Below are 24,688 nucleotides of genomic sequence, written 5' to 3'. Positions count from 1 at the left end.
CCAGGTACACACGGTGTGAAACGTGGACCTGCTGCGACTTATCCTTTTTAGGTACATGTGGGTTGAAAGGGTAATACTCTAGGTGTGCTGCTTAAAGATATAAAGCAGCGTTTGGAGGAAAACGTGGCATCTTTTCTTCACCCAAAGACACGTGTAGGGGGAAAAGCCCTCAGCGCCCATCCCTCAGGCGCCGCTCCCCCAGCGACACCGGGGCGGCCTTGCCCGCCCGTCTCCCCTCAGCGGCCGCCTTTAACGACCTCCATCAGCACTGCTCCTTGGTGCCGAGGATTCCTCCATCGGCTGGGCCGCCCTAAAGCCGGCGGGATGGCGGCGAGGCGTTAACCGGCTCGGGGCTTCCCGGGGCCGCCCGCCGGCGCAGCAACTTCCCCCGACACCAGACAAAGGAGCACGGCCCTATCACGGCAGGCCGCGCCCTCCCGCCGTCAAGTCCCGCCTCCACCTCCCTGTCATTGGCCTGCTACTGTGAGGGCGTGTGCCTTTCGCGTCTCTATTGGCAGAGCGAGTTAACATGCCAGGGAGTTCACCAATGGGTACCGAGATTTCAAATCCGTGACAGAAGAGACTGGGAAAGCAATTGGCTCGGCGAGGGCGGAGTCCCGCCTGCGGAGACTGGAGCGACTCGAAGCAGGCGTTTAAAGATGGCGGCAGCAGCGCGGAGTGGGGAAAGGTTTTCGTGAAGTGGCAGAGCTCACTCTCCGCCTCTCTATCCCCCTCTCGGCTCGCGGAGGAGCGACAGGGACGCCGGGGATGGCTCAGGTGGGTGCTGGCGCCGTGGGGCGATGGGGAGGGTGCGCACGGGTGGGCTTGTGCGCCGCCGCGCGGGCAGTAACCCCCTCCGTCCCCACAGGCCGCGGCGCTTGCGGGGGCCGCCCGGCCCGCCGCGCTCCTCGCCGCCGGCACCGTGTGGCCGCCGCTCCTCCGGGAGCCGTGAGGGGCCTTTCCCCGAGCAGCGGAGGCGAACACAGCGACAGCCTGTGGCTCCAGCGGGCCGGGGGCTGCCCTTCCCGGGATGGGGGGGTGCCGTGAGGCGCTTCTCCCCCGTTTGGAGCTTCCTTCCCTCAGAGCTGTGTGTTGTTTACAGTTTTTTGGGTGAGGGTGTGTGTGTTTTTTTTTCTTTACCGCCCGCCCCCGGTCGCCTCCCTGCTCGCTCCCGCCGTGGAATTGCATTCAGGGAAGTAGAAGGGAAGGGAACGCCATGTCTGTCTATCCTTTCGTACACCCCCTTGTCGGTGGGGTGATGGGGAGTATCAACTCTGGCGGGGCTTTCTGTGCTGCATCGTGTCTCACAGTACGTGTGTGTGTCTTGGGGTAAAGAGAGGCTGAGAGGGAGGACTTGGACTAGACGCATCGGTTTGTACAGGGGAGAAGAGCATGTCTCTCCTCTACAAAGTTAGGAAGAAAAGGCAGCCCTTCACCAACGTGTGTGTGGACACCCATTCACTTTTTCCAGTGCTGGTAGGCTGGGATTGTGAAGATAAGGTTATGTGCCTGCCTGTAACTCTCAGGATTCTTCTTCATGTATTCCTTCTATTAAGAGTGAAGTACACCTTTATCTTCCTCTAAATTATCTTGTTCAGCCTTGAAAAGGTTTATTCTTCTAACTTTCTTTGATTTATTTGGCTGGAAAAGTAAGTCTCTCTTTTGCACCTCTCTTCCTTAGGCTTTAGATTTATCTGTAAAGTCTCTTTGCTCCCTGAGAGGGTGGGACCTCCAACATTCAGGCATCACTTCTTCATAAAATGGGATTGAGGGCTTGCTGGGTGAACCCATTCAATTTCTTTACTCCCTTTGGTTGTGAGCTACAGACATTAGAGTTAGAGCTCCAATCTTTCTTTTGTAAGCATACTTCTTTTCCCTTCTGTTTAGGTAACTAAACTTAAGGGTTCCTATTTTTAATTCTGAATGAGGAGTTAGGTCACTAGTTAATCCCAGTAATCAAAAGGTGCTGCCTAGAATATTTTGCTTTTTTAGAGAATGAGGGGAATTTAGTTTCTTATGTCTGTTGTTTTTACTGCCTTTACCAGTAAGAAACTATTTGTGATGTGAAAGCAAGAATATTTTTTCTCTTCTTCCTGGGCTCTGATTTGCAGGTTTTTTTAAAACAGTTTCCTGTTTTGCACAGTTAATTGAAACCATCTAAACCCTGCGAGAAAACTGGTCAAGCTGTAAAAGTAGTGATGGCTTTGCCATTTCTGAGGGTACCTTTCCAAAATTCTGTGCTCTGCTTGTCCTGAAATGGAATGAAATCTTATGAACTATATAACTTCTTTGGCCTTGTCTATATTTGCCACCAATAATGTTATGGTTGGACCCTGAATATATTTTCTTAGACTGCCTTGAGACTCGCACAAAGTGGTTGTTTCCTTCAGAATCTTTCTCTATTCTAAAGCTGATAATGAGGAGAAAAATAAGTTCTTGTATAGCAAATTTGGGAGTGAATATGGACCCACTCTTCCTTTTGGGATTCACTGAATGTGAAGTAAGCAGTTTCTGACAAGGAATCCAGTGCTTTTTTAAAGTGATTTTTTTTTTTTTTAAGAGAATCTGTGGTATGCTGTTCCTTGTTCCTGACTGCAGTTACAGGTATTCATGAAGAAAATATGTTCTTCATTGAACTTACTTGTAAAACTGCCAACATACTCTACAGTGAAGGGAGGTCCTCTTTGAGTGGTGCTGGTTACAAATCTTAAGATTCTGTTTTTCTCCTGTCTTGAAAAAGAGATACACTTTTCTCTGTGTACTTCTACCCCACCACCCCAATCTGTCAGTTCCGATTGCAGGAATCGGCAGTGGTACATATTAAACAAAGAAGTTTGTTTGTTGGTTTGTTTTTTTTTCTTTCTGCCTTCATAGAACATCTGTAAGACATCCAAGAGGTTGCTTTTGTTGGGACCTGTGCACTTTGCTACATTGTCCACCATGTATCTGTTTGTTTGAGTTTACTGTGACATGAAACTTTCAGAATATGAGCAAGCAGTTAAAAATGTGAAATTTCCATGTATCGATAATCTGCAGAATGTGAGCTGTGCGTTCATATTTCCAGCAGTTCATCCAGAGTTCCTTCACTGTGTTATGCTGGCAGTTGCAGCTGCCAGTGGTGTTCCCTATCTTTTTGAGGAGTCCTTATGGAAACTGTGGATGGAACTTGGTGGAGCCCTGGAGAATAAAATCTGTTCTTTCAGAGCAAGTTAGTTAAAGATGGCAGTAGGCAGACTAACTTATTTTGTACTCTAATATTACATAACCTAGCATGTTAAGTCTGTTTTCATACATGGTTGTTGGGTTTCCTTGATCTAAGGTCTGTTTGGCTGTTTTTAACCTACAGGCTCATCTAATTCATCCTTTCAGGTTTCATCTCTTCTGTCTGTCTTTTAAAATACCTAATATCTAAAGGAAAAATCTTCATTGGCTTTGTTGTGTGGGTTTTGGTTTTTTTCCCAGACCCTGATAAAAAGGGCATATTGGTTGGCAAGAAAGTAGATGGGAATTGGACCTGTGTTACTCTACTTCTCCCTGGCTTTTTGTAGCTTATAGAAAGGTATTGTAGCCCACTGTAGCTGTAGAGCTGCCAAACTCTTATCTTACCCTAGGGATGTGGCAGGTTTATGGCTAGAAATACAAAAGCTAGTTTCAGCTCATCTTGGTCTACTACTTTTTCTGGCCACAGTACATGTACTAGTTAGTAGACAATCCCCGGCAGTGAGTTGGTATGTTATTCGTTATTCTGAGGCCAACAAAAATTTCATTGTTAGTAGTGCTTGAATATAATCAAGAGATCTTTTCCGCAAAGAGCAGAGGTGTAGTATCAGTGAACTGCAAAAACTAGGCTGATAAATATTTACTGTGTTTAGACATTGGTGGTGTTAAAACACTTTTTAGTGGAGGAGCAGGACATATACTGGGGATGTGGGAACTGCATTGATGATCGTATCTTATGACTTCTCAAAAATGGTCTTTCTAGTTGGAGCAGGTAGCTCCTTGATCATATGGGAAGGTAGCGCTCCTTCAAATTATACAATACCAATTTCAGTATTTCATTTCTGTGTAAAAAATTGTTTGCTCTTTTAAAGACCCTTCTAAAGACTCTTAAAGTGGAAAAATTAGATTACTTAGGCATTTAGTTTCCAGTTCACTTACATAGTGTAAGTGAACTTACATTATGACTTTTGATTCTTTTGTTCAGAATTAACAATGAAGACACTAATGATTTATTGTGCTGAATTTAACAATTTGTTATTCACCATTTTCATTTCTTTTTTAATCTGAAGATGAGAAAGGGGGAAGGTTATTAGACCAATACATTTCTAGGGGCATTCTGTATTACATCAGGTATTTCAGAACCTGTTGAAAGAAGGAAGACTTGATCACTGCTTGAGTGATTGTATGATCATCTTGTAAGATGGAATGGATTTAAATATGTAAAACAAGCAGTTCTATTGGTGAATGAGCTGGTTTTCGTTTTGGAAGATATGTTTGTATCGGAGAAGATGGGATTATTTTAGAGCTTTTATCAAAATGGAGTATTTTTCCTGAGTAATTCTACAATGCATGTCAAGCTCAGAGTCTTGAACGTGTCAGTTTCAAGGATGTTAAAAAAAACACAACACCCCACAAAATATGAACTACTCTGCTGCCCCAGAAAAACTTTATTGCCAAATCACTAAAATAAGTTTCCTCTGTTGTATATTTTGCTTTCTTCCAGCTTCCAGGTAGGTAGCTTCTCTATGCTGTTGAATTTTAATTGCTCCCATTATAATTCCTGATTCCCAGTTTCCTGCCTTACCCCAGTTGGTGTTTGGATATTGCTGTTAGTTTGTGCTGTCTGGGCTGGTGTGGAGATACATTAGGGAATTATATTTGGCTTCTCTAAGTCCCTCAAGACAACCCAGACGTTCTGCCCTGTTGCCTTCAAATGTTACATAGCAATACTAAGGACTTGGAGCTTACCTTTCTAGAATTCTTGGGTGGATTTTCCCTACTACCTGGAAATACTTTGAACAGAGAAGATTCAGCCAGCTCTCTCTCGGGCAGAGTAACGCTGATAGGAAGATTTAGGCCCTGTTTGGGGTGGTACAGAGGGACTTGGAGAATCCAAAGTAGCAGGTAAGAAATTGTGCTTCCTTTCCGCAGGTGCTTAGTCCTACATAGATGACAAAAGTATAATTGAAGGGATCGTCACAGACATGGTAGAAAGAACCCTGTTAATGTAAAAAAAAAAAACCAAACAAAAAACCCCAAACAAACTGCACACCCAACCCCCCCCAAACCCTGAAGAAAACAAACAGAACCAAAACACACACCACTCACCTCCCATAAAATTTCATGGAGCAATTGCATATTTTTGCCAAGTTAAATTACCTAAATAAAACGCTGCCTTCTAAATGCCTTCTAGAATTAATTTGAGCAATATCACTATGTATCTAGACCCGAATTCTTCAGACATAACAAATACATAGTCTCATAACAGTGTGGAATGTAAGATCAAATGTCTAATCTAGTTATTTAGAGAGTCATTTGGTGTGAGTTTTTAGTAAATGATGGGATTTCCTGTTAAAACTTCCCATGAGATTTCAAAAGTATCTAACAAACTTTCAAGAAACTTTGCGTCATACAAGGTGATAGTTGTTAAAATCTTGTTGGTGTTGCAGATTGTCTTTAACTGTAAGCTAGTTATCCTTTCTGCTGCGTGGGTAAGTATGGCTCGAATATTTTAAATAATGGGAGAATCTCCCCCAAATGCACAGTTTTTAGTCTGGTCCTTAATGCCCTGCCTGGTTACCAAGCAGGGACGGTCAACAAATTATCCAGGGAACTACATGTAAGCAAATTCTTGTGCTAGTATACAGACTGAGCAGTAAAACCAATCTAATTTCAGCCCTGTTCGAAAGGGTATTAAGATACCCTGCTTTTGCCACTGTAAAAATGTCACTCTTACTTTTACTTGAAACTTACACCGGAAGGAGTGACATTTTTCCTTTTTGACTGGGATGCTATTTCTGGTTTGGGTTTTTTTTTTCTGTGACAAAGATCTTTCTTTTTTTTTTTCTTCTTGTAGGTTGAAAGAAGAAAGGGAGACCTGCTTGTCCAATGAAGATGCACTCTTAGTCTTCAGCTATTTAAGCTGAATGCATTGTGATTTCCAATAATTGAGACAGTGATTCTGAAAGCTGTCTACATTAATGAAAAGAACAATGTAGTCAGCTTAACTGAATCATCAGTGTTGCATATTGAATAGAACATGATAAACCAATCTTGATGGACTCATGCATGTTAGGAATATAGATATAAACATTTATTAAAGCATTGTGGTTGTTTTTTTAAAAAAACAGTAGTTTTAAAAATGGAGAAATATGAAAATGTACCACCCCTCCCTAAAGAACCTGCAAGAGAAATGAATGTGGAGAATCATACTTGTCCCCCACCTCTGCCGCCTAATGAACAGCCTCCACCACCTCCCCTGCAAACGTCCAGTGACGCAGAGGTAATGGACGTTGGCTCTGGTGGTGATGGACAGTCAGATACCCCTGCTGGGGACACGCACAGTATCTGCAGAACACAGCTTCTCACAAAGGGATCTGCCTGCTACAAAAGTCGTCTTATAATAGACCCTAACAATAGTGACCAAAGCCCAAGAACTGCTCGTCATGCACCTTCAGTTCGCAAGTTCACCCCAGATCTTAAGTTACTTAAAGATGTAAAGATAAGTGTTAGCTTTACAGAAAGCTGCAAAAGCAAAGATAGGAAAGTTCTGTACACTGGAGTTGAGCAGGATTATAAGGCAGATACAGATTTTGGTATTAATAATGTAAATGGGGATTTGCATGTTTGTCCTTTTGGTGGTAGTAATGGTAAAGCTGTAGGAGTAGGGGGTGAAAATGATGACAAGAAGGATGATGAAAATGATATTGATCAGGAAAAGAGAGTGGAGTATGCTGTTCTGGATGAGCTAGAAGACTTTACCGACAATTTGATGGAAATAGATGAAGAAGGAGGAGGGTTCACATCTAAAGCGATCGTTCAAAGAGATAAAGTGGATGAAGAAACCTTGAATTACTCATATGAGGTAAGTAAATCCACAGGTTTTCAGTGGGCAAGAGGTTTCCAAGTGGCTAGAAAAAAATATGTAGAGATGTTCACTGAAACAGTCAGTTCTACAAATGTGCAGTACTTGAGTAAAAAAATGCAGAATTTTGAGACAGAACTTTGGCTGAAAACTTTTGTATATTATGTTGGTCAAACTTCTGAGTTGTGTGTCAGCTTTTATAGTCTTGTTCAAACATAACATTTAAAAGGTTTCTTACACAGTTGCAGCTCGTTTTATCATGAAAAATATCGGTTCTCACTTATGAAAACTTATTTTCTTATTTTTCAGTCTTTTTACTGGGATCATTGGAAATTTCTAGTTTCTGTCTGTATGGAAGTACATAGAGAAAATGTCTGCTTTTTCTTTGCAAGGGGAAAGGGAGGTTAGTAGCCCCAGAAGGATGGTGTCTGATGAAGTCTCTTTCAGGATGACTTTGATAATGATGTGGATGCTCTGCTGGAAGAGGGTCTTCGAGCACCTAAAACAAGGAGACTAGAAAATGAGAAATATGGTGGTGAAAGTGATCACCAGTCTGATGGAGAAACAAGTGTGCAGCCAATGATGACCAAAATTAAAACTGTACTTAAAAGTAAGTTAATGTTCATTAAATACGGGTTTTTTCTGTGTGGCTTATATCTGTAGGACAAAAGTATATCAGCAAGCAAAGTTTAGGAAAGCAATTTTTGTGAAATAGTTAATGTTACAGAATTGTATTGTTTTAAGGCTTCTTATTGTAGGATGCGTTTTTTTCCATGTTCCTCAACAGTGAAGTTGATTTTTTTGATAGTGCTCTTGATCTTCATATGTTGTACGTAAAGAGAATCTATTTTAGTATGTGGATTTGTGAAAGAGTATGAAGAACACTAACTCGGTGGTGGGGCGGTGAACAAGGATGATCTTACCATTTCTCTTCAGTACCGCAAAAGTGCTGCAGACTGTTTGTGGTCATTGTGAACTTCTTCCTACTTTAGTTGTATAACTTCTGTTGTTGAAATTGCTCTATGTGAAGTCTTTATGTATGCATCCTAGGGGAAAAAAAAAAAATCATAAGGAAAGTCACTTACCTTATCAAGTTTCATCGTGTAAATGTTTCAAACCTACTAATAAAGAAGAACTGAGACTGTGAACCAATCCAGAAGAACATAACTGAAAATAGTCTGAATTATAATTAAAATTTGAACGTGCTCTAGGGGAGTATCTTACAGCTTCACTATATTCTGAAATAAGCTAGAGAAAATCAATTGGTGAAGTGAAGAAATAAGTCTGTATAAAAATTAGTGCTACTATTGCTTTTCAGTTGAAAACATAATGGAATCTAATTTTGCAGGACTTGATGTGGGTTAGAAGCATATTTATTTTATTAAAACAAAATCTTTCTACAGAACTTTTTTAGTCTTGTTTCAGTGTCATTTTACCCTTTGAGACAGAAAAAGCAATAAAAATAAAAATGTTAGTTCTTTTTCTGTTCTTCTAAGCTGTCTACCCAAGTTTAAAGTGATTCTTTGTTTTAAAGGTCGTGGCCGCCCTCCTACAGAACCTTTGCCAGATGGATGGATCATGACATTCCATAACTCGGGCATTCCTGTATATCTGCACAGAGAATCTAGAGTTGTTACCTGGTCTAGACCTTACTTCTTGGGAACAGGAAGCATAAGGGTGAGAGCTGTCAGTTACTTAAATATTTACTGAGATTTAAAAATCAGATATGTTCCTCAACAGTTCAATATTTTTCTACTTAACTGAGCTTCTTTCCAGCCTTAGATTTAAGGTACTTGCAAAATAAACTCCTCTGTTCCTGGAAACATGGTATGATTTTTCTTATGGTGTTTTGGTTTTCCATTTTTCCAGTGAGTTTGGATGGTTAAAGTGAATGAGGTGGTCTTGTTTGGTGCCTTCATTGTTCTATCATGTGGCTGCAAAACGTTGGTGTTATTCCACCATGAAATGTATTTAGATCTCTTACTTGCAACTGTAAACTAGCCTGAGCTGTGGCTTATGGTCCACATGTATGGAAGTAAGCATGTGATGTTCCTGAATCCAAGGAATCTGCAGAAATTGCACTTAATATCATGGGCTTAAACCCCAAGCGAGCTCAGTGGATTCTATGAAAGCATGTCGTATATGCCTGTAATTGAACAGAATATAATTTGGATCTAAACCAGCAAACACACTTGAAGGTTAGTGTCAGTGTTACACGGTGCCCAGATACGACAGCAGTGGACGTACTTGCATCTTGAGTAGAATAAGATTTGCTGACCAAAGAGACTCTGGACCCTCGACTAAATAAAAGTAACTTCCATGTTGTTCACATCTTTTGGTTTTGAGTTTTGTTTTTGGTGACCTTAAGGTACTGAAACCTTCTGTATCGTTTTATATTTGCAGAAACATGATCCTCCCCTCAGTAGCATTCCCTGCTTGCATTACAAAAAAATGAAGGAAAATGAGGAAAGGGAACAAAACAATGACATAACCCCAAATGGGGAAGTGTCACCTGTAAAGCATCTAGATAAATCTTCAGAACTGGATTGCCAAACAGAAGAACCGGACTCTACTGCTGCTGATTCTGGGCCTTTAGATGACAAAGACCCCTCAGGGGGAGATGCAGCACAAGGAGCCTTAGGACAAGTTAAGGCCAAAGTTGAAGTATGTAAAGATGAATCTGTAGGTATGTATGGAAAGCGGTGTCTTTTCTTGGCTACAGTTGGGATAACAGCCTTTGGGATAAATATGCTTTATTCTAGACTTGACAACTGAATATCTTCCCAAGATCAAAGGTCTGATGCTTCCTGCACAGTTTTTCATATGCAAAGATCTGAAGAAGTAGATCCAGTCTCAAAAAGGAGTTTTGATTTTTTTTTTTTAACAGGAAGAGAAACATACAGTGGGGATTTTTGCTGAAGACTTGGGAGTCCACATGCAAAGGTTTTACCCACAGAAATGTGAAAATTTTGGAAGTTTAGTCCCATTGACTTTAGTACATATAAACTGCAGTTGTCAAGTGTGTTTGTGTGACTTCTTTAAATAGGCTTCTCTATGCAGTCTCTGGCTGAATTGTCTATTTCAGTATGATCTCTATAAGATGAATGGTGCAGTAAAACTAGATTTGCTTATTTGCACAAGTCTGGCAGAATAAGTTATGCAAATATAATTGCACTCGTGCAGAGGGGTATGGGGCTTCATCGTTCTATTTGTGCAACTCTGATAGCTGTTATACAAAAAGCTGCCCAAAGATGTCATACCAAAACCACCACCAAATTTAGAGGACCTTAAAAAGCTCATGTGCCGCTTACCACAACTGGGGACCTGAGAGTGTCGTCCACGTAAATTACTGCTGCTCAGAATACTGGTACAGGTTGTAGACTACTGCTTACCTTCATAGGGTTTAAACATAAAACTTGTCTTTGTCGTTACCTGTGTCCTGTTCAGTCTGAAAACCATGCCAAAAGATTTAAAAAAAAAAAAAAATCATTAATATTTAGCAGCAAAACTAAAACCAGTAAGCACTTATTTTCTATGAAGTTCACCTGTCTCTCTCGCTTTAAATAGGATCTGTTCTGTATTACTGAAAAAATTACTGAGTGATCAAGTATAAGTGTGACTTGCATTTGGGATTCCTTGTGGAAGGAAACAATGCCAGCAGCTTGCTTTTGCTTGTTTACATCTTGGGATGCTACTCTTTATTTTTGCTGATTATATCTGCAGAAATATCCTATAAAGGGAGAAGCAGCTGTACTTCAAGGGGAGGGGCAGTCTTTTAGTACTCTCTATGTGAAAATGAATGTGTTAAATTCTGTTTAGAGGCTAACGGGTACTCATGGAGCATCATTAGGTAGTGTTTCGTGGGATGCTGTTTAATAAATAGGAAGCAATAGTCAGTTTTGGCCTCAGGAAACCAAGGCTTATGGCATAACCCCTGTTACTCCCTGTATACCTTGCTTTAATTAATGAAATGTGAATAGGTGATTAAGTAGAACAATTACTATTGGTTTGTAACAAACTGTGTTGGGTATTTATGCTGGTTAGGGCTTAGTAAAATCTTCAAGTGACAGAATAAAATATTCTTTTTTTGGTTTTGTTTTCCAGTTTGTGTGAATGTTTTGCATTTGACCCAAGAAAACTTGTAATTAGTTCTGTTAGTATAAAATAGCATCCTAACCTTGAGTATATGAAATAAAGCCACTACTTTTGGCCCTAGTCTAAAAAAATAATTGTTTAAAACAGTGGAAATAGAACTTAATGCTTGCTTAATGGTAGAGAGTGTGACTTGCTTGTGTTTCTTAGATCTGGAAGATTTTAGACGCTATCTTGAAAAGCGTTTTGACTTTGAACAAGTTACCGTAAAAAAATTCAGAACCTGGGCTGAGAGACGGCAATTCAATCGTGAAATGAAGCGGAAGCAGGCAGAATCTGAGCGGCCAATTCTACCTGCCAATCAGAAACTCATTACCTTGTCCGTGCAAGATGCACCTACAAAGAAAGGTTAGTTTGCCTACCTGGAGTTCAAATATTCTGTATCATAGACTAATTGCAGTTCTAAGCTCAACTGAAAAAAAGGAAAAACAAACTGTAATAAGTCCACTCTCTTCTTGTACTAGAATTGTGTTTGTGGATCCATCATATTACATAGAAAGGAAAAATACTGTCAATACCCTTCCTGTTAATAATCCCTAAATGAAAGGGTTTTTATTTAAGATTGCAGTCCTGGTAACTGGTTACTACCTTCAGCTACTTGTTACTGTTGGTTGTTGCTGAAAACCCTCCTGCTTCATCACTCAGTGCTATTGCCTTCTCAGTTCTATGCCAGTTCTAATTGGTCCCAAATTAGGGACAAATGCCAGATTGATCTAAAATAAAACCTACAATTAAAAATATAATATTAAAGCAGTTTGACAGAAGCAGTTAAATAACTGTGTGTACAGTGTGAGGAGTGGTTATCATGTCTAATGAGAAGCTGGGCAAATTAGCTCTTACCTGTATTGGCTGTGTAGCCAGAGTAGTATGTTTAACTGCACTTTGATATTTAAAATGTCCATAGGCTTGTGATTTGGGGTTTGTTCTTGTTTTGTAGTTTGTCATGTTTCTGGGTTTTTTCCCTTTAGCAGAATTGAAGCTTATGAGCTGCGCATTGACCATTCCCTGTTACAGGGAGGTGCAGTGGAGTTTTTAGGTAATGGGCTTTGTCTTAGATTCTAGGTTTAGAGCCACATTGAAACAATCTAAACTAAGGTCAGACTTATCCGTATCTGATGCAAAGGCATTGCATTTAACTTGAGCAAGTACTTATCCCTTGTAGCTTGTCTTTTATGTATTTGTAGTAGAAACTGTCTATCGAAGACTGGAACTGCTCAGCTGTCTTCCCGCTGTCTCTTTTTTTGTAGAATTTGTCATTAATCCCAATGGGAAATCTGAAGTTTGCATACTGCATGAATATATGCAACGAGTCCTAAAGGTTCGCCCTGTTTACAATTTCTTTGAATGTGGTAAGTCTGTTAAGTATTTTTTTTTTTTTTGATCGACCACATGCTCTTGAAGGGCTTATCACATGTTTGGATATTTAAAAAAAAAAAGGGACAATTTTCCTAGGGGATGTCTTGAAAGCCTATTGTGAGTCAAACTGTAGGTGGGAAATGTTTTCTGTATCTTAAATGTGGCTCTTGAGGATAAGAGCAGTCGTGCATTTGAAATAACAGTATGGCTTTTCACTTGGACAACTGTGCCTAAGTGAAAATGGATGTAGCTCATTTACATCTAAAAGGACACACCATAGAATCATAGGATGGTTAGAGTTGGAAGGGACCTTAAAGATCATCAAGTTCCAACCGCCCTGCCATGGGCAGGGACACCTCCACTAGAGCAGGTTGCTCAAAGCCCCATCCAGCCTGGCCTTAAACACTTCCAGGGATGGGGCATCCACAACCTCCCTGGGCAACCTGTTCCAGTGCTTCACCACCCTCACAGTAAAGAATTTCCTCCTAATATCTAATCTAAATCTCCCCTTTTCCAATTTGAAACCATTACCCCTTGTCCTGTCACTACACTTCCTGACAAAGAGCCCCTCTCTGGCTCTCCTGTAGGCTCCCTTCAGATATTGGAAGGCTGCTCTGAGGTCTCCCCGGAGCCTTCTCTTCTCCAGGCTGAACAACCCCAGCTCTCTCAGCCTGTCTTCATAGGGGAGGTGCTCCATCCCTCTGATCATCTTCATGGCCCTCCGCTGGACCCGTTCCAACAGGTCCATGTCCTTCCTGTGTTGAGGACTCCAAAGCTGGACACAGTATTCCAGGTGGGGTCTCATGAGCGCAGAGTAGAGGGGTAGAATCGCCTCCCGTGACCTGCTGGCCACACTTCTCTTGATGCAGCCCAGGATTCGGTTGGCTTTCTGGGCTGCCAGTGTGCACTGCCGGCTCATGTTGAGCTTCTCATCCACCAACACCCCCAAGTCCTCCTGCTCCATGAAATACAGGCAATTACAGTTTGCGGATTTTGCACAATTAATATTTGCTTAATTTTTTTGTCACTGTTGTCCAGAAAATACAATTATAAGGCATGCATTGTTTCATTGAATCATCAGAATCCTGAAAAAAAAAAGTTAAATGCTAAACCCAAATAGTTTCTGAAGAGAAACTTCTAGGCCTTCAATTATGAAGCTGTTAAGAATTTGAAAGATTTCTGCAGATGCATATGTACCCTCTCTAAAGCTGCAGTAATTTGTGATATTCTTGTGGTTTTATTCTGTTCTGGTTTTCTTCCAGTTGAAAATGAAAATATAGTAGGTTTTTTAGATACGTAGAGTTTTAAAATACTTTACTGTAAGCAAATCCAAGTTACCGGATGTTATGATTGTTTTTGTGTTATGGAGGTTCATATTTTATTCCAGTCCATCCTAAGATAATTGTGCTGATAAAATGTATAACTTGATGTTAGAAATGTAACTGGAAACCAGAAACGGCTATGTAGACTATTTGTCTTGTGTGACTGCTCTCTAAGGTCATTGATAAATTCTATTTAGTATGAATGGAGATGACATCACTAGGTAGGTTCTGACTGCGGAAAGTTCATATGCAGTTGGTAGGAATTGATTTGGGACAAATGTTGACTAGTTTTGCTCATGGTATTAGAAGAATGGAAATAGAAGCGTCATTTTACTGGAATAAAAGTAACAAAGAATTACTGAGACCATGTTGTTCCATGGTTAGTACGGGATTTATGGGAATTCTGGGTGGGTATCTGTTTGTCTTTTGTTTTAGTTTTTTTTTAAACAGCTTTTAATTTTATTGTGTGCCAGCGGTGTGAGAAGTAGTTTGGCAGTTCCTGACTTAGGCTGTTCTGAGACTGTAAGTGATGCTGGCACTCAGAAAAGCAAAAGCTTGAGGAGAAATTTATTTTAGGTAAATATTGTGGGGGAATGCACTTGATGCTTCATCAAGAATCTAAAGATGTTACATATATGATAAATATAACTGGAACCAAATTAACATTGTATTTTTTTTCCTGTAAATTCCAGCCAGGCTGCCTTCTCTAGCTGCATTTGAGACTGCTTTTCAAATAGCATATGTTCCTTGCATTTTTGCTTTTGGCAGGCCTTTTTCGGGGGAGGGAGGTATCTTATGGAAGAGGAAGCAATTGCACCTTTTTGAGCAGGAGGCTTGAAAGGATTGAGTCCTACAGTCAGCATCCAAGGAATTACATGTCAGGCATCTTAGTTTAGTGTGGAATCTATAATTATTCACAGATATGGTATTCCTATATATGCATTACATAATGTAACTGAATTGTCATTATCAGAATGTGTAGCTCTTGTATTTACGCTGTGTGAGTGATGCAAACACTTTGGAATTAACTTTGGATTTCTGGCAAATTACAAATGATCTTAAAGTGTAAAAGTTCTTCATTTGGAAGCACGAAGTGCGTGGCGGTAAGTCTGTGTTAGTGGAAGACTCTGTTAGTTTCTGATATCAATTCAGTAATCAATTCTTCAGTCTTCCTGAAGAATAAACAATTTCCATCCCTCTTGAAGTTGAAATGAAATGGAAAACAAATCTTGATAGTGGTGGTGTTTCATGTGCATGATGAGTATTTTACATTGGGAATTCTGAAAAGCTTTCTTTTTCTCCTCTGTTTCCAGAGAACCCAAGTGAACCTTTTGGAGCCTCGGTGATAATTGATGGAGTAACATATGGGGCAGGAACTGCCAGCAGCAAAAAACTTGCCAAGAATAAAGCTGGTAACGTTTGGGTTTTTTTCTTAATACCAACTGCTGAATTGTTTATCTGTTTTCATTTCTGCTGAGGATGACATATTTGCAGTAGTAAGTAGGAATCGTTTTGTTAATAGTCAAAGAAGGTACATTCATGTCTTTTTGGTGAAAGCAATAAATGCTGTTGCAGAGACTTTTCTGACAACGCTAAATTCAAGAATGTACTCGGACAGAAAACCATGAAGAAATCTCAGATACCAGATTACATGTAAACTATTGATGTATACTCAGCACCCATAAAAGTGTCTGTCTTTAATGATCAGACCAGTAAGAACATGTTGGGGGTTTTATATTCATACTGTCACCTGGTGTGCAGATAACCCCACCCCTCAAGATTTTGTTTGGTTTGGTTTTCTTTCTGATAATAAAACAATTGCACTAAAGTGTGATTACTGATTTCCGAGTACTTATCTTCATTAATTAGTTCTAATTGTGTAAGTCTGTGATAAATATGCAGATAATTAAGATCTAGATGAGAATCTGACACATTAGAACTTCTTATTGATCTCCAGATTTAAATGTCTTTAGCACAAGGATCAAGAAAAAACAACTTCTCCACATGTAAAAATGTATAATGTACTTGTGGTACTTTCTGCACTTGTGAAATATGTCAGTGCAGCTAAATCACCCAAAGCCAGCCCATAATTGTTTGTGCATGGTAAAAAAGGTATTTTTCTGTGACAATTTAGGCAAATAGTGGCCGTGCCTTTTGGACAGTCCTAGGGTTCTGAGTGCCCCAGTGATGTGATACTAGGGCTCATCTTGTAACAACTGTTTAATTTTAGGTCTTAAGATCTCTACGTCACTGTTAAAATGAAACTTGTTTTTTTTCCTTTCATAGACATTTGCAAAAAGCAGTTTCTTCTTAGTTATTTAGTTGTGAGACTCATTATCAACTTGAACAAGTAGAATTTTTTTCCTTTAAAGTGCAAGTGAATATACTCCTTAAAAAAAAATGATGCACGTCTTACCTGTAGAGGTGTTCTCTAATATGAGTGGATGTTTCTAGGGGAGATGTGAGGCTTGCTTAAGGGGTGCTTCATTCTGCTGTTTTTCTTTGCAGTCATTGTTTAAAATAAACGTAACCAAGATGTTTAATCGTTTTCTGCAGCTCGTGCTACACTGGAAATCCTTATTCCCGACTTTGTTAAACAGACCTCTGAGGAGAAGCCCAAAGACAGTGAAGAACTTGAGGTACTGAACTCTTGCTTGCTGGCTGTCGTTGTTGGGCTCTGTTTCTAAAAACATGACACCTTCAGTTTCAGAAATACCAATGAAAATTCGTGATGTTGTTTTCTCAGTGAGATGGAAATGTGAAATTCTTCATTTATAGCAAGATCTATGGCAATAAAAGTATTTTTTTTTCTGCTGGAACTGATCAGTGAACTTACTGTGGTGCAGAGAGCTAGTCCCTTCTTGGAACACCAGGTCATATGCTGGAGACCTGAAGTGTTCCAAGACACCAGGCTGCCTACAGTGTCCTGGCTTCTGGAATCCTCTGGTTGATGCCTTGAAAAGGTCGAAGCTAGATATTGCCTGGGTTTGTGTGATCTTCTTAGAAGATCAAGTAAGAATTAAAAGTGCCCAGGCTTCTGAAACACTTTCGCTTACCTGGGGAAGCTACTTATTGCCAGATCAGGCAGCTAAAATGTCAGCCTTTAAGCAGTGACACTTTAAGCAGTGACACAATCAAAGGCAAATTTTCTTTAAGCACAGAGCGTGTGCTGTATTTTCAGGTATGGGAAATATTAAACAGCTAGTTCATGGGTGGAACATCCACTTCCAGTGCAGTTTGTAACAGACCATCAGGAAGGAGTACAGGAAAAATCAGTGATCAGCCTGAAATGAATTTTTTATTTTAAGAAATGTAACAGAATGAGTTGTTTGTGCACTTGCGTTAACTTAAAGCTGTATTGTACATCCTACATTATTGAAATCGTCATTAAGAAAATGCAAAGAATTTTTTCCATTTTTCTAAAAAAAAATACAAAACGTTCCAATAGCTGTTATGTTTTCTTTTATTAAACATCAGTATTTTGCTAAGTAGAATTTCATAATTAGTTACAACAAATACAATAGCCTTGTCCCGAGGGAGAAAGGATGATAAAAAATTGTAAGACTGTCATTTTTATGTCCATTTTATATAATGTAAAATTGGAATTAAAAGAATTATTTAAATTTCTATCTGCAAATACCAACATCATTAAGACTGCCACAACTAATCACGTAAATAACTCCATTATGGATTTTAAAATAAGTATTAAGCACAGAGTAACAATTTTTTTGATGTTGCAAAGGAGAAATGAGGGTTAAGAACAATATTGAGGTCTTACTTGTACAAAAGCCCAATAACCCTTTTCAATTCCTTTGTAGTATTTCAACCATATCAGTATTGAGGACTCACGGGTATATGAACTCACCAGTAAAGCTGGACTCTTGTCTCCATATCAGATTCTCCACGAGTGCCTTAAAAGGTAAGGCTGTGGCATAAGGAGCAAGTTCTGCTGTGTCCAGGTGTGTGGGTCGGGGACATGGTTGGTTTGGTGGCTGGTACCCATGGTGTTTGTCTCTACCCTGGACACTGGAGGGCTGGCCATGCTTCTGTGCTCACTCTGACTGTAAGAGACGTGGCATGGACAGAACTGGTTCATGCTGTATCTTCCTTTAATTCATATTTGCTGTTTGTGTCTTCTGAGATTAGGATTTAGTTGTGGACATATAAATACATTTGTTTCTCCTTTGTACAGGCTTGCCTTTCCATTCAAGTCAAGTTACTGATCAAAAAAAAAGAACTCTTTATAATTAAGGTCTTTAAAATGTATCATTAATGTATCTAATTCCATTGCAATGACTGTCAAAGATAACTGCAACCATGTCAGTTGTTTGTAATTTTACTTAGTATATGATATTGATTTTTTTTTTTGTGCTTAAGAAACCATGGAATGGGTGATACATCCATAAAGTTTGAAGTGATTCCTGGTAAAAATCAGAAGAGCGAATACGTCATGACTTGTGGCAAGCACACGGTGCGAGGCTGGTGTAAGTACAGGACTTGGTGTGGTTAATGATGGTGTCTTCCTCTTCTCCTGCTCTCCTTTGTCCGTCCTGTAGGTGCTTGTTCAGGGCTCTGTACGCTTGTTAGACACTTACTCTGCCCTTCTCTGGTATCTCAGTTTTGAATAATACAAGTAAATATTGGTGTTCGCCTACTTACCTAATGTGCCAGTATTGACACCTTTTCATGATTATTTTTACAGGCAAAAATAAGAGAGTGGGGAAACAATTAGCTTCTCAGAAAATCCTGCAGCTACTGCATCCACATGTGAAAAACTGGGGCTCTCTTTTGCGTATGTACGGTAGAGAGAGTAGCAAGATGGTTAAACAGGTGAACATGATTTTTGTTTAATTGTAACTTACCTTGTGATTGTATTTCTGCTTTTGTATTTTTCTGGGTGTTTTTTTTTTTTAATGTAGTTACAAGAAAGCTTTAATGGTATCTATTTTGGCATAATAATGCTGTTCTCTGTCACGGTAAAGTCAGTGTGTGCTTGATGGGCAATTCTCAATTCTTCTGAACTGATTCTCATACCTTTGCTATCGCCAGGCCATGAGACGAGTGCTGTCATTGACAATCATTCCTTTAATGTTTCACCAACTCATGTGAATACATGTTATTGCTTAAGGAAGTACAACTATTGCAGATTAAATTTCTGCTCCTTGTATTTTAACTTATTTTTTTATCGAAACCTCATATATTTTTGCTTGTGGTTCTGTCAAACAGGAAACCTCTGATAAAAGTGTGATAGAGCTTCAGCAGTACGCCAAAAAGAACAAGCCAAATCTGCACATCCTGAACAAGTTACAGGAAGAAATGAAAAAATTGGCACAAGAAAGAGTGAGTACATGCTCTTTTGTATTTATAAGCAGGAAGAATGCCATGGGTCAGGCTTGCTCATTGTTAGAATTTTTGCAAACTTTATATTGAGGGGGTGAGGGGGCTACCTTTAGAGACATTCTCATCCTTATAATTTAATTTTATCCGCTTCAGTAAATTTATTTTTACCATTAGAACGAGTTAACCTTTCACAAAGATCGACACATCAATTTGGCTGAAATTGTTCAAAACTTTAAAAAGGTGTGGTGTTGCTCTGGTCTCTTTATGACCGTGTGGTGGGGTTTGTTTCATGTTCTTTAGGAGGAAACCCGAAAGAAGCCCAAGATGACCATAGTGGAGTCGGCTCAGCCTGGCAGTGAACCTCTGTGCACCGTTGACGTGTAATGAGAGAACTCACGAGTGGGGAGCAATAACACACATGGAGGAACGAGATTTTCAACAATTATTTAAAAATTGTTTGCTGCAGAATGCAAGATAACTTTTAAAATCCAAGCTGCTTCAGTTATGCATTGTTCTTTTTGCATCATCAGGGCAATATTACTTTTTCCTACTTTTTCTTTTCTTTTTTTTTTGTTTTTAATACCTCTGAGATCTGTACGTTTAAAGGATTGATCATAAAGATCTCTACTTGGGCAAATGCACAGAGGACAGGCATGTTCACACAGGATCAACTCAATTAAGCACTTTTTCCTGGAAAGCCATCCATGGTGTTTCAAATGGATGAGTTTTAAGGATGAAATTCAGAATATCTATGTACAGGTTGAAGCTGATATTATATATATATACACATTCATATATATGTATATATAAAAGAAATATATGTACATCTTCTTGTATGAACATGCCTAAAACTATTTTTGTGAAAAGTTTTGTTGCATTTCAGCACATAATAATATGCACTGATAAGACACTTTGGTGACAAATACATGGAAGAGATGAGCAACGTTCCTAATGCCATAGGATTAGGCCAGTAACGCTGTTTCTTTTGTTCTGGTTTGTTTGTTGTCTCCTGCCAGGTCAGTGACTCCAGATCACAGGACGCGGAGTTTTTTTTTTCGATTACTTGAAAAGAACAAGTGTACCTGGTAGTGTTAAGAGCAACAGGCTGGATATCCAAAATTATTGGGGTTTATTTTAATTGAGAAGAGCCTGTGTTAGTTTACAGATCAGTAGAAAGGGGGGGGAAATATGGCCCTATTTATTTGATTAAAATGAAAAGTGTAGTTTGAAAGGCTGTATTCAAAGCTTGGAGCCAAAAGCAGCTGATGATGGTTGACAGTCTCTGAAAATATTTTGCCAATGAGGTGATTAAAGTCCTTCCACTCCCTTCTCCCAGCAATAAAACCATTTCTCATTTGTTTGGAGTCAGAATACATCTGACTCGATCAACTAAGTCTTAATTAATTTGCATCATAAATGCAAAGAATTTTTTTTTTTTAAAAAACCAAACAAAACCAACGCAACCCTGAGAAATCTGAAATAACTGCAGCAATTTAGGTTTTTTTAAGGAGTTTTTGGTTTTACTTTTTTAATTACATTTTTAGCTTTTAAAGAAAAAGTGTAAGTTCTGCAATGAACACTAGAATGTAGAGTTGGAATATGACATAGAGTAATGAGTAGAATGAGACCATAACAGGTTATACTGATAAATAAGCAAATGGCAAATATGCAACTATTATAAAACAAACCTTGGAACAGAGGCGGGGCTCCCGACGGCACCCGAGGCTCCAGGGAAGGCTGTGGCTCTGGTGGAAGCGCTGCTCCGTGGGTCTGGTTCCTCCCGGGTGACTGCGGTCGGTCTCCAAGAGCCGTTTACTGCAGGTTCTTTGGTTGGCTCTCAGAGGAGAGCACAGACCACGCTGGTGGGGGGGGTCAGTGGTTTGTGCCCCCCTGGCTCCTGCGGGAGCGAGAGCTCAGCTCCTTGAGCTGCTGCAGCTCCGGGTGCTCCCCTGGAGCGTCATCTGGGGGCCTAGAGGGGGGGGTGGTTTTGGTTTGGGGCCTTTTTGGTTGGGTGTTTTTTTTTTTTTACTGTTACATATAGTGCTGCAGTATATTGAATTTAGTGCCTACTGGATTTTAACAATATTGGCATCAGTATTGTAAGACCTCCTTTTAATATTGCCCATTGTTTTGGAATATATTTGAACTAACGTTCTCTAATGTTGCATATAATGTTTGAGGTTAAACAGGAGGAGCCTTGGAGTCTTACCTGGTTCTCTGTTGGAGTGATACGCTCAGAGGTCTCTGCGAATATGAATTCACCCATTTTTTATTATTATATTTAGCTTTTGAGTTCCATGAGTTGTAATCCTGTAATAACAGGATACGGGTAGTTGGAAGACTCTACATAAACTATTATTTAAAGAAGTGGCCTATCTAAAAAAAAAAAGAAAAACAAAAAAAAACCTGCCTCTGCTTTTTTTGTATAGCTTTAATAAATCCCCATCTTTTGAAGGGTATATACAACTGGTGCAGTAGTGACAAGCAGCGATTGCTGTTTGTCTCTCTTCTTGTTGGTTTTTTCTTGTGTTTTCTTCTCATAAAGACAGGGCTTGTATCTCCTATGCCTAAATGCGTTCCTCTCTTAGGTAGGTTTTACTTCAGCTTACGTGTTTTCAGCAGAAAGATCTGTACTTGGACGGCACTTGTAAAAGACAAATCACCCCTGTAGATCTCTTTATTTTTCTGAAATCAGAATGTCAAGGCGTTTGCAGGTCACCTGCAGGACACCCACAGATGCCTCGCTTACAAATTGGTTTCCCTTCTTTTTAAGAGATTGCTCTTACCTCAGTCTGCCACTATCAGCATCACAAGGTGACCGTTGCCCTTAATTAAAACACCCAGAGATTTCATTGCGAACCAAAGCCTAGAACGTCTATTATGCATTCTAAACAAAAAGAAACACAAAAAAAAGATGGTATTAGACCTTGCTGCAGCCTTTATCTGGAGAGATGTCCAGAAAATAGCGCAATAACTGCTGGAACAAACAACTGCTGTTTCTGTCGTTGTGAAGTATTCTTGTGTGTTAATGTTTACTATTTGGAGTGTAACAGTCTCGCATTTGCACATGAGCACGAGCTGCTGTGATAGAGGATAGATCATTGCATTAACTTCAGCTTCTGCATGAACACTTAACGGTGTGGTTCAAGATGTATCCTAAACTTGTCGTGTAACTCTTGTGTGTTTTCTAGGTAATTGGCTGTAAAGGTTTAGATCTTGATTGTATGAATGCATAAAACAGCTGCTGCTTTTGTCACTGGTATTTGTTATTTATCCCTTCTGTATCCAGAGGAGGATGGGTATTTTTATGGGGATGGAGTGTATTTTTCAGAACTGTTCCATCCTTTGGGAATTAGACAGTTTTTGCTTTGCATATTATGTGCTTCTCGACAAAAGTGTGGTATATTGACTTTAAGGATTAAATTTGTGTGCATTCAAATCTTTATGGTACCGATGGAAAACTTACTGTGACTTCCAGTGACTAGTCAGATGCTACCTATTTAAACACCAGTCATCCGGCTTTTTCTTACCTATTTATTAAACAAAACTGATGAAGTAGTTGGGTACTCAGAAGTTTGGAAAGACTCTTATGCATAAACTTAACTGTCATATGTAAACTTCCAATTTCCTGTGACGCTGTTAGGCTTTATACAAATACATTCGTAACATCCAAGTATTTAAAAGCATCGTGATTTATCTTAATAATTCTCTAGACTGTACTTTGGTTCTGGAGTAAAATCCAGGAAGCGACAGCCTCCTGGCTTTGCGAGGGAAGAGATGTGAGGTGCAAGAAGGCACGCTGTTGTTAACCAAATAAGAGGAGCAGTTACAGTATTCTGACGTGTGTGAGACGGTGAGAACACGGAACGGAACTCATTCCTGTTGCCCGAGCAGGTAACGGTGGTCGCTGTATGAGCCGCCTTGGGCGCGGTTGCTTGGTGCCAGTGCTGAATTGGTACAACTATAAAGCCTCATTTTCACTGAGCCTCTGCTTGCTTTTTTTCTGCACAATCATATAATCCTGTGTGTTTGGTCTTTGAGTACTACATGTGTATTTTTCAGACAATTAGTTTTGAGCAATAAAGTTTGATATTATAAAATGCTCCAGCGTGATCAGTATTCTAATAGGTTAAGCTTACTTAGAAAAAGGAACTTTATTCCTTGATTCCTCTAGGTATTTTTAAATAGAAATTAAATCAGTACAGGCTCATTGGTTACGGAAGCACTTATTTCATCAACTTTTTTGGTAAGGAACCGAATGTTTGCATGGAGTGAAATTGAACCTTTTTCTTGAATTGGAATTTGTATTTTTACTTAACTGATGTCACAGTTGGAAATGACACAACCCAAAGGTGCTGGGTTTGGTGCCTGTTGCCACTGAACTGGAAAGGAAGGGGAACAGCAAGTCCCTGTGCTGTGATAAATATTTTTTTGGTGGTGTTTTTTTTGTTCAGTCCATATTAAATGTACATTAGGAGTATGTTCAGTGACTTTATGAGATTTAAAAGATTTAAAACGGCTGTTCCTTCTAACAGCATTAATGTCTGTTCTGTAGCGCAGATCATAATAACTTAAACTAATGCCAGGTGCTGGGCATCCGTGTGGTAGTACGGATGAATCCTGACTGGAGAGCGAGTAGTGTGAGGGCAGGAGTCTCAGCCAGGTTTATCTTCACACCCAGTGCATACACTGGAGGCAGGGCTTTGGGTGCTGGGCCTTGTTGTCAAGTTGTTGTTGTGACCTGAGTATCTGTGATACCTGTTTACTATGGCATGGTCTTGCATTAAATATAGCTGCCTCTTTCTCTGCTGCACCGGGCTCCGAGTGGAAGGGTTGGGAAGACACCCGGGATAAGAGGCTTTGGTCTAGGGCAGAGGTTTGGTAGAAAGAAACTGTCCACAAGTTTACTTCTGTTATGACCTCAGATGCTGAATAAGATGAGCTCATGCTCCTGTTGCTTTCTTGTCCTTCAGTAACCACTGCATGAGACACTGCTCTTCCATAACTGTATTTTCCGGGAGGCTGGGGTTAGGCCTTTGTAAAGTTGCTACAGGACTCTAGAGACTGCTGTGACACAGGAGGTGCTGAAGGGATCCATGGAGCAGACAGACAGTCCGAGAGGAAAATAAACCTCTATTCAAACTGAAAAACTTCTTACTACTTCCTGCCATGATGGATGGTCCCGACTGGTGTCCGTACAGTTCACTTCTGGCTGTACCTTTTCAGCGGTGAGGGTGAGCCTAGAGAGAAGTCATCTCGGCTTTATTTGTACGTTGTAGGAAATGAGCTAAGAAAGCCTTTATTGTATCATCAGTGATGCTACAGTCTCAGAACAGAACTATTTCAACTGTGGAAATTGTAGCTTTTTCATTAGAATACAGGTTTGGCGCTTCTTCGTGAATGATTTACAGAAAGTGTAAAACTGTTAAATCTT

The 24,688-nt window shown here is 39.9% G+C and overlaps 1 protein-coding gene across 1 annotated transcript; it reads left to right on the top strand.

Moving 5' to 3' along the window:
• The first annotated feature begins 623 nt into the window (after positions 1–623).
• DGCR8 (DGCR8 microprocessor complex subunit) lies at positions 624–21,632 on the top strand. Its single transcript, XM_074159443.1, has 14 exons — positions 624–777; positions 6,077–7,084; positions 7,532–7,694; positions 8,619–8,761; positions 9,488–9,770; positions 11,387–11,584; positions 12,484–12,585; positions 15,228–15,326; positions 16,471–16,553; positions 17,733–17,833; positions 18,292–18,398; positions 18,617–18,744; positions 19,141–19,254; positions 19,555–21,632. The coding sequence occupies exons 2-14, from the start codon at positions 6,362–6,364 to the stop codon at positions 19,636–19,638; spliced, it is 2,328 nt and encodes a 775-aa protein (XP_074015544.1). The 5' UTR covers positions 624–777; positions 6,077–6,361; the 3' UTR covers positions 19,639–21,632.
• Positions 21,633–24,688: the final 3,056 nt, after the last annotated feature.

Source organism: Numenius arquata, chromosome 16, assembly GCF_964106895.1.
Source record: "Numenius arquata chromosome 16, bNumArq3.hap1.1, whole genome shotgun sequence".
In the NCBI taxonomy this organism is placed as follows: domain Eukaryota; kingdom Metazoa; phylum Chordata; class Aves; order Charadriiformes; family Scolopacidae; genus Numenius; species Numenius arquata.
The sequence above is the reverse complement of the archived record's forward strand: the minus strand, read 5'-3'. Positions and strand labels throughout refer to the sequence as shown.

Bases quoted from the DNA above. Each gene is read 5' to 3' on its own strand.
- DGCR8 (XM_074159443.1), top strand. From the start codon at position 6,362: ATGGAGAAATATGAAAATGTACCACCCCTCCCTAAAGAACCTGCAAGA. The intron at 7,085-7,531 runs GTAAGTAAATCC...AGTCTCTTTCAG, and splicing joins CCTTGAATTACTCATATGAG to GATGACTTTGATAATGATGT. The intron at 8,762-9,487 runs GTGAGAGCTGTC...TTATATTTGCAG, and splicing joins TGGGAACAGGAAGCATAAGG to AAACATGATCCTCCCCTCAG.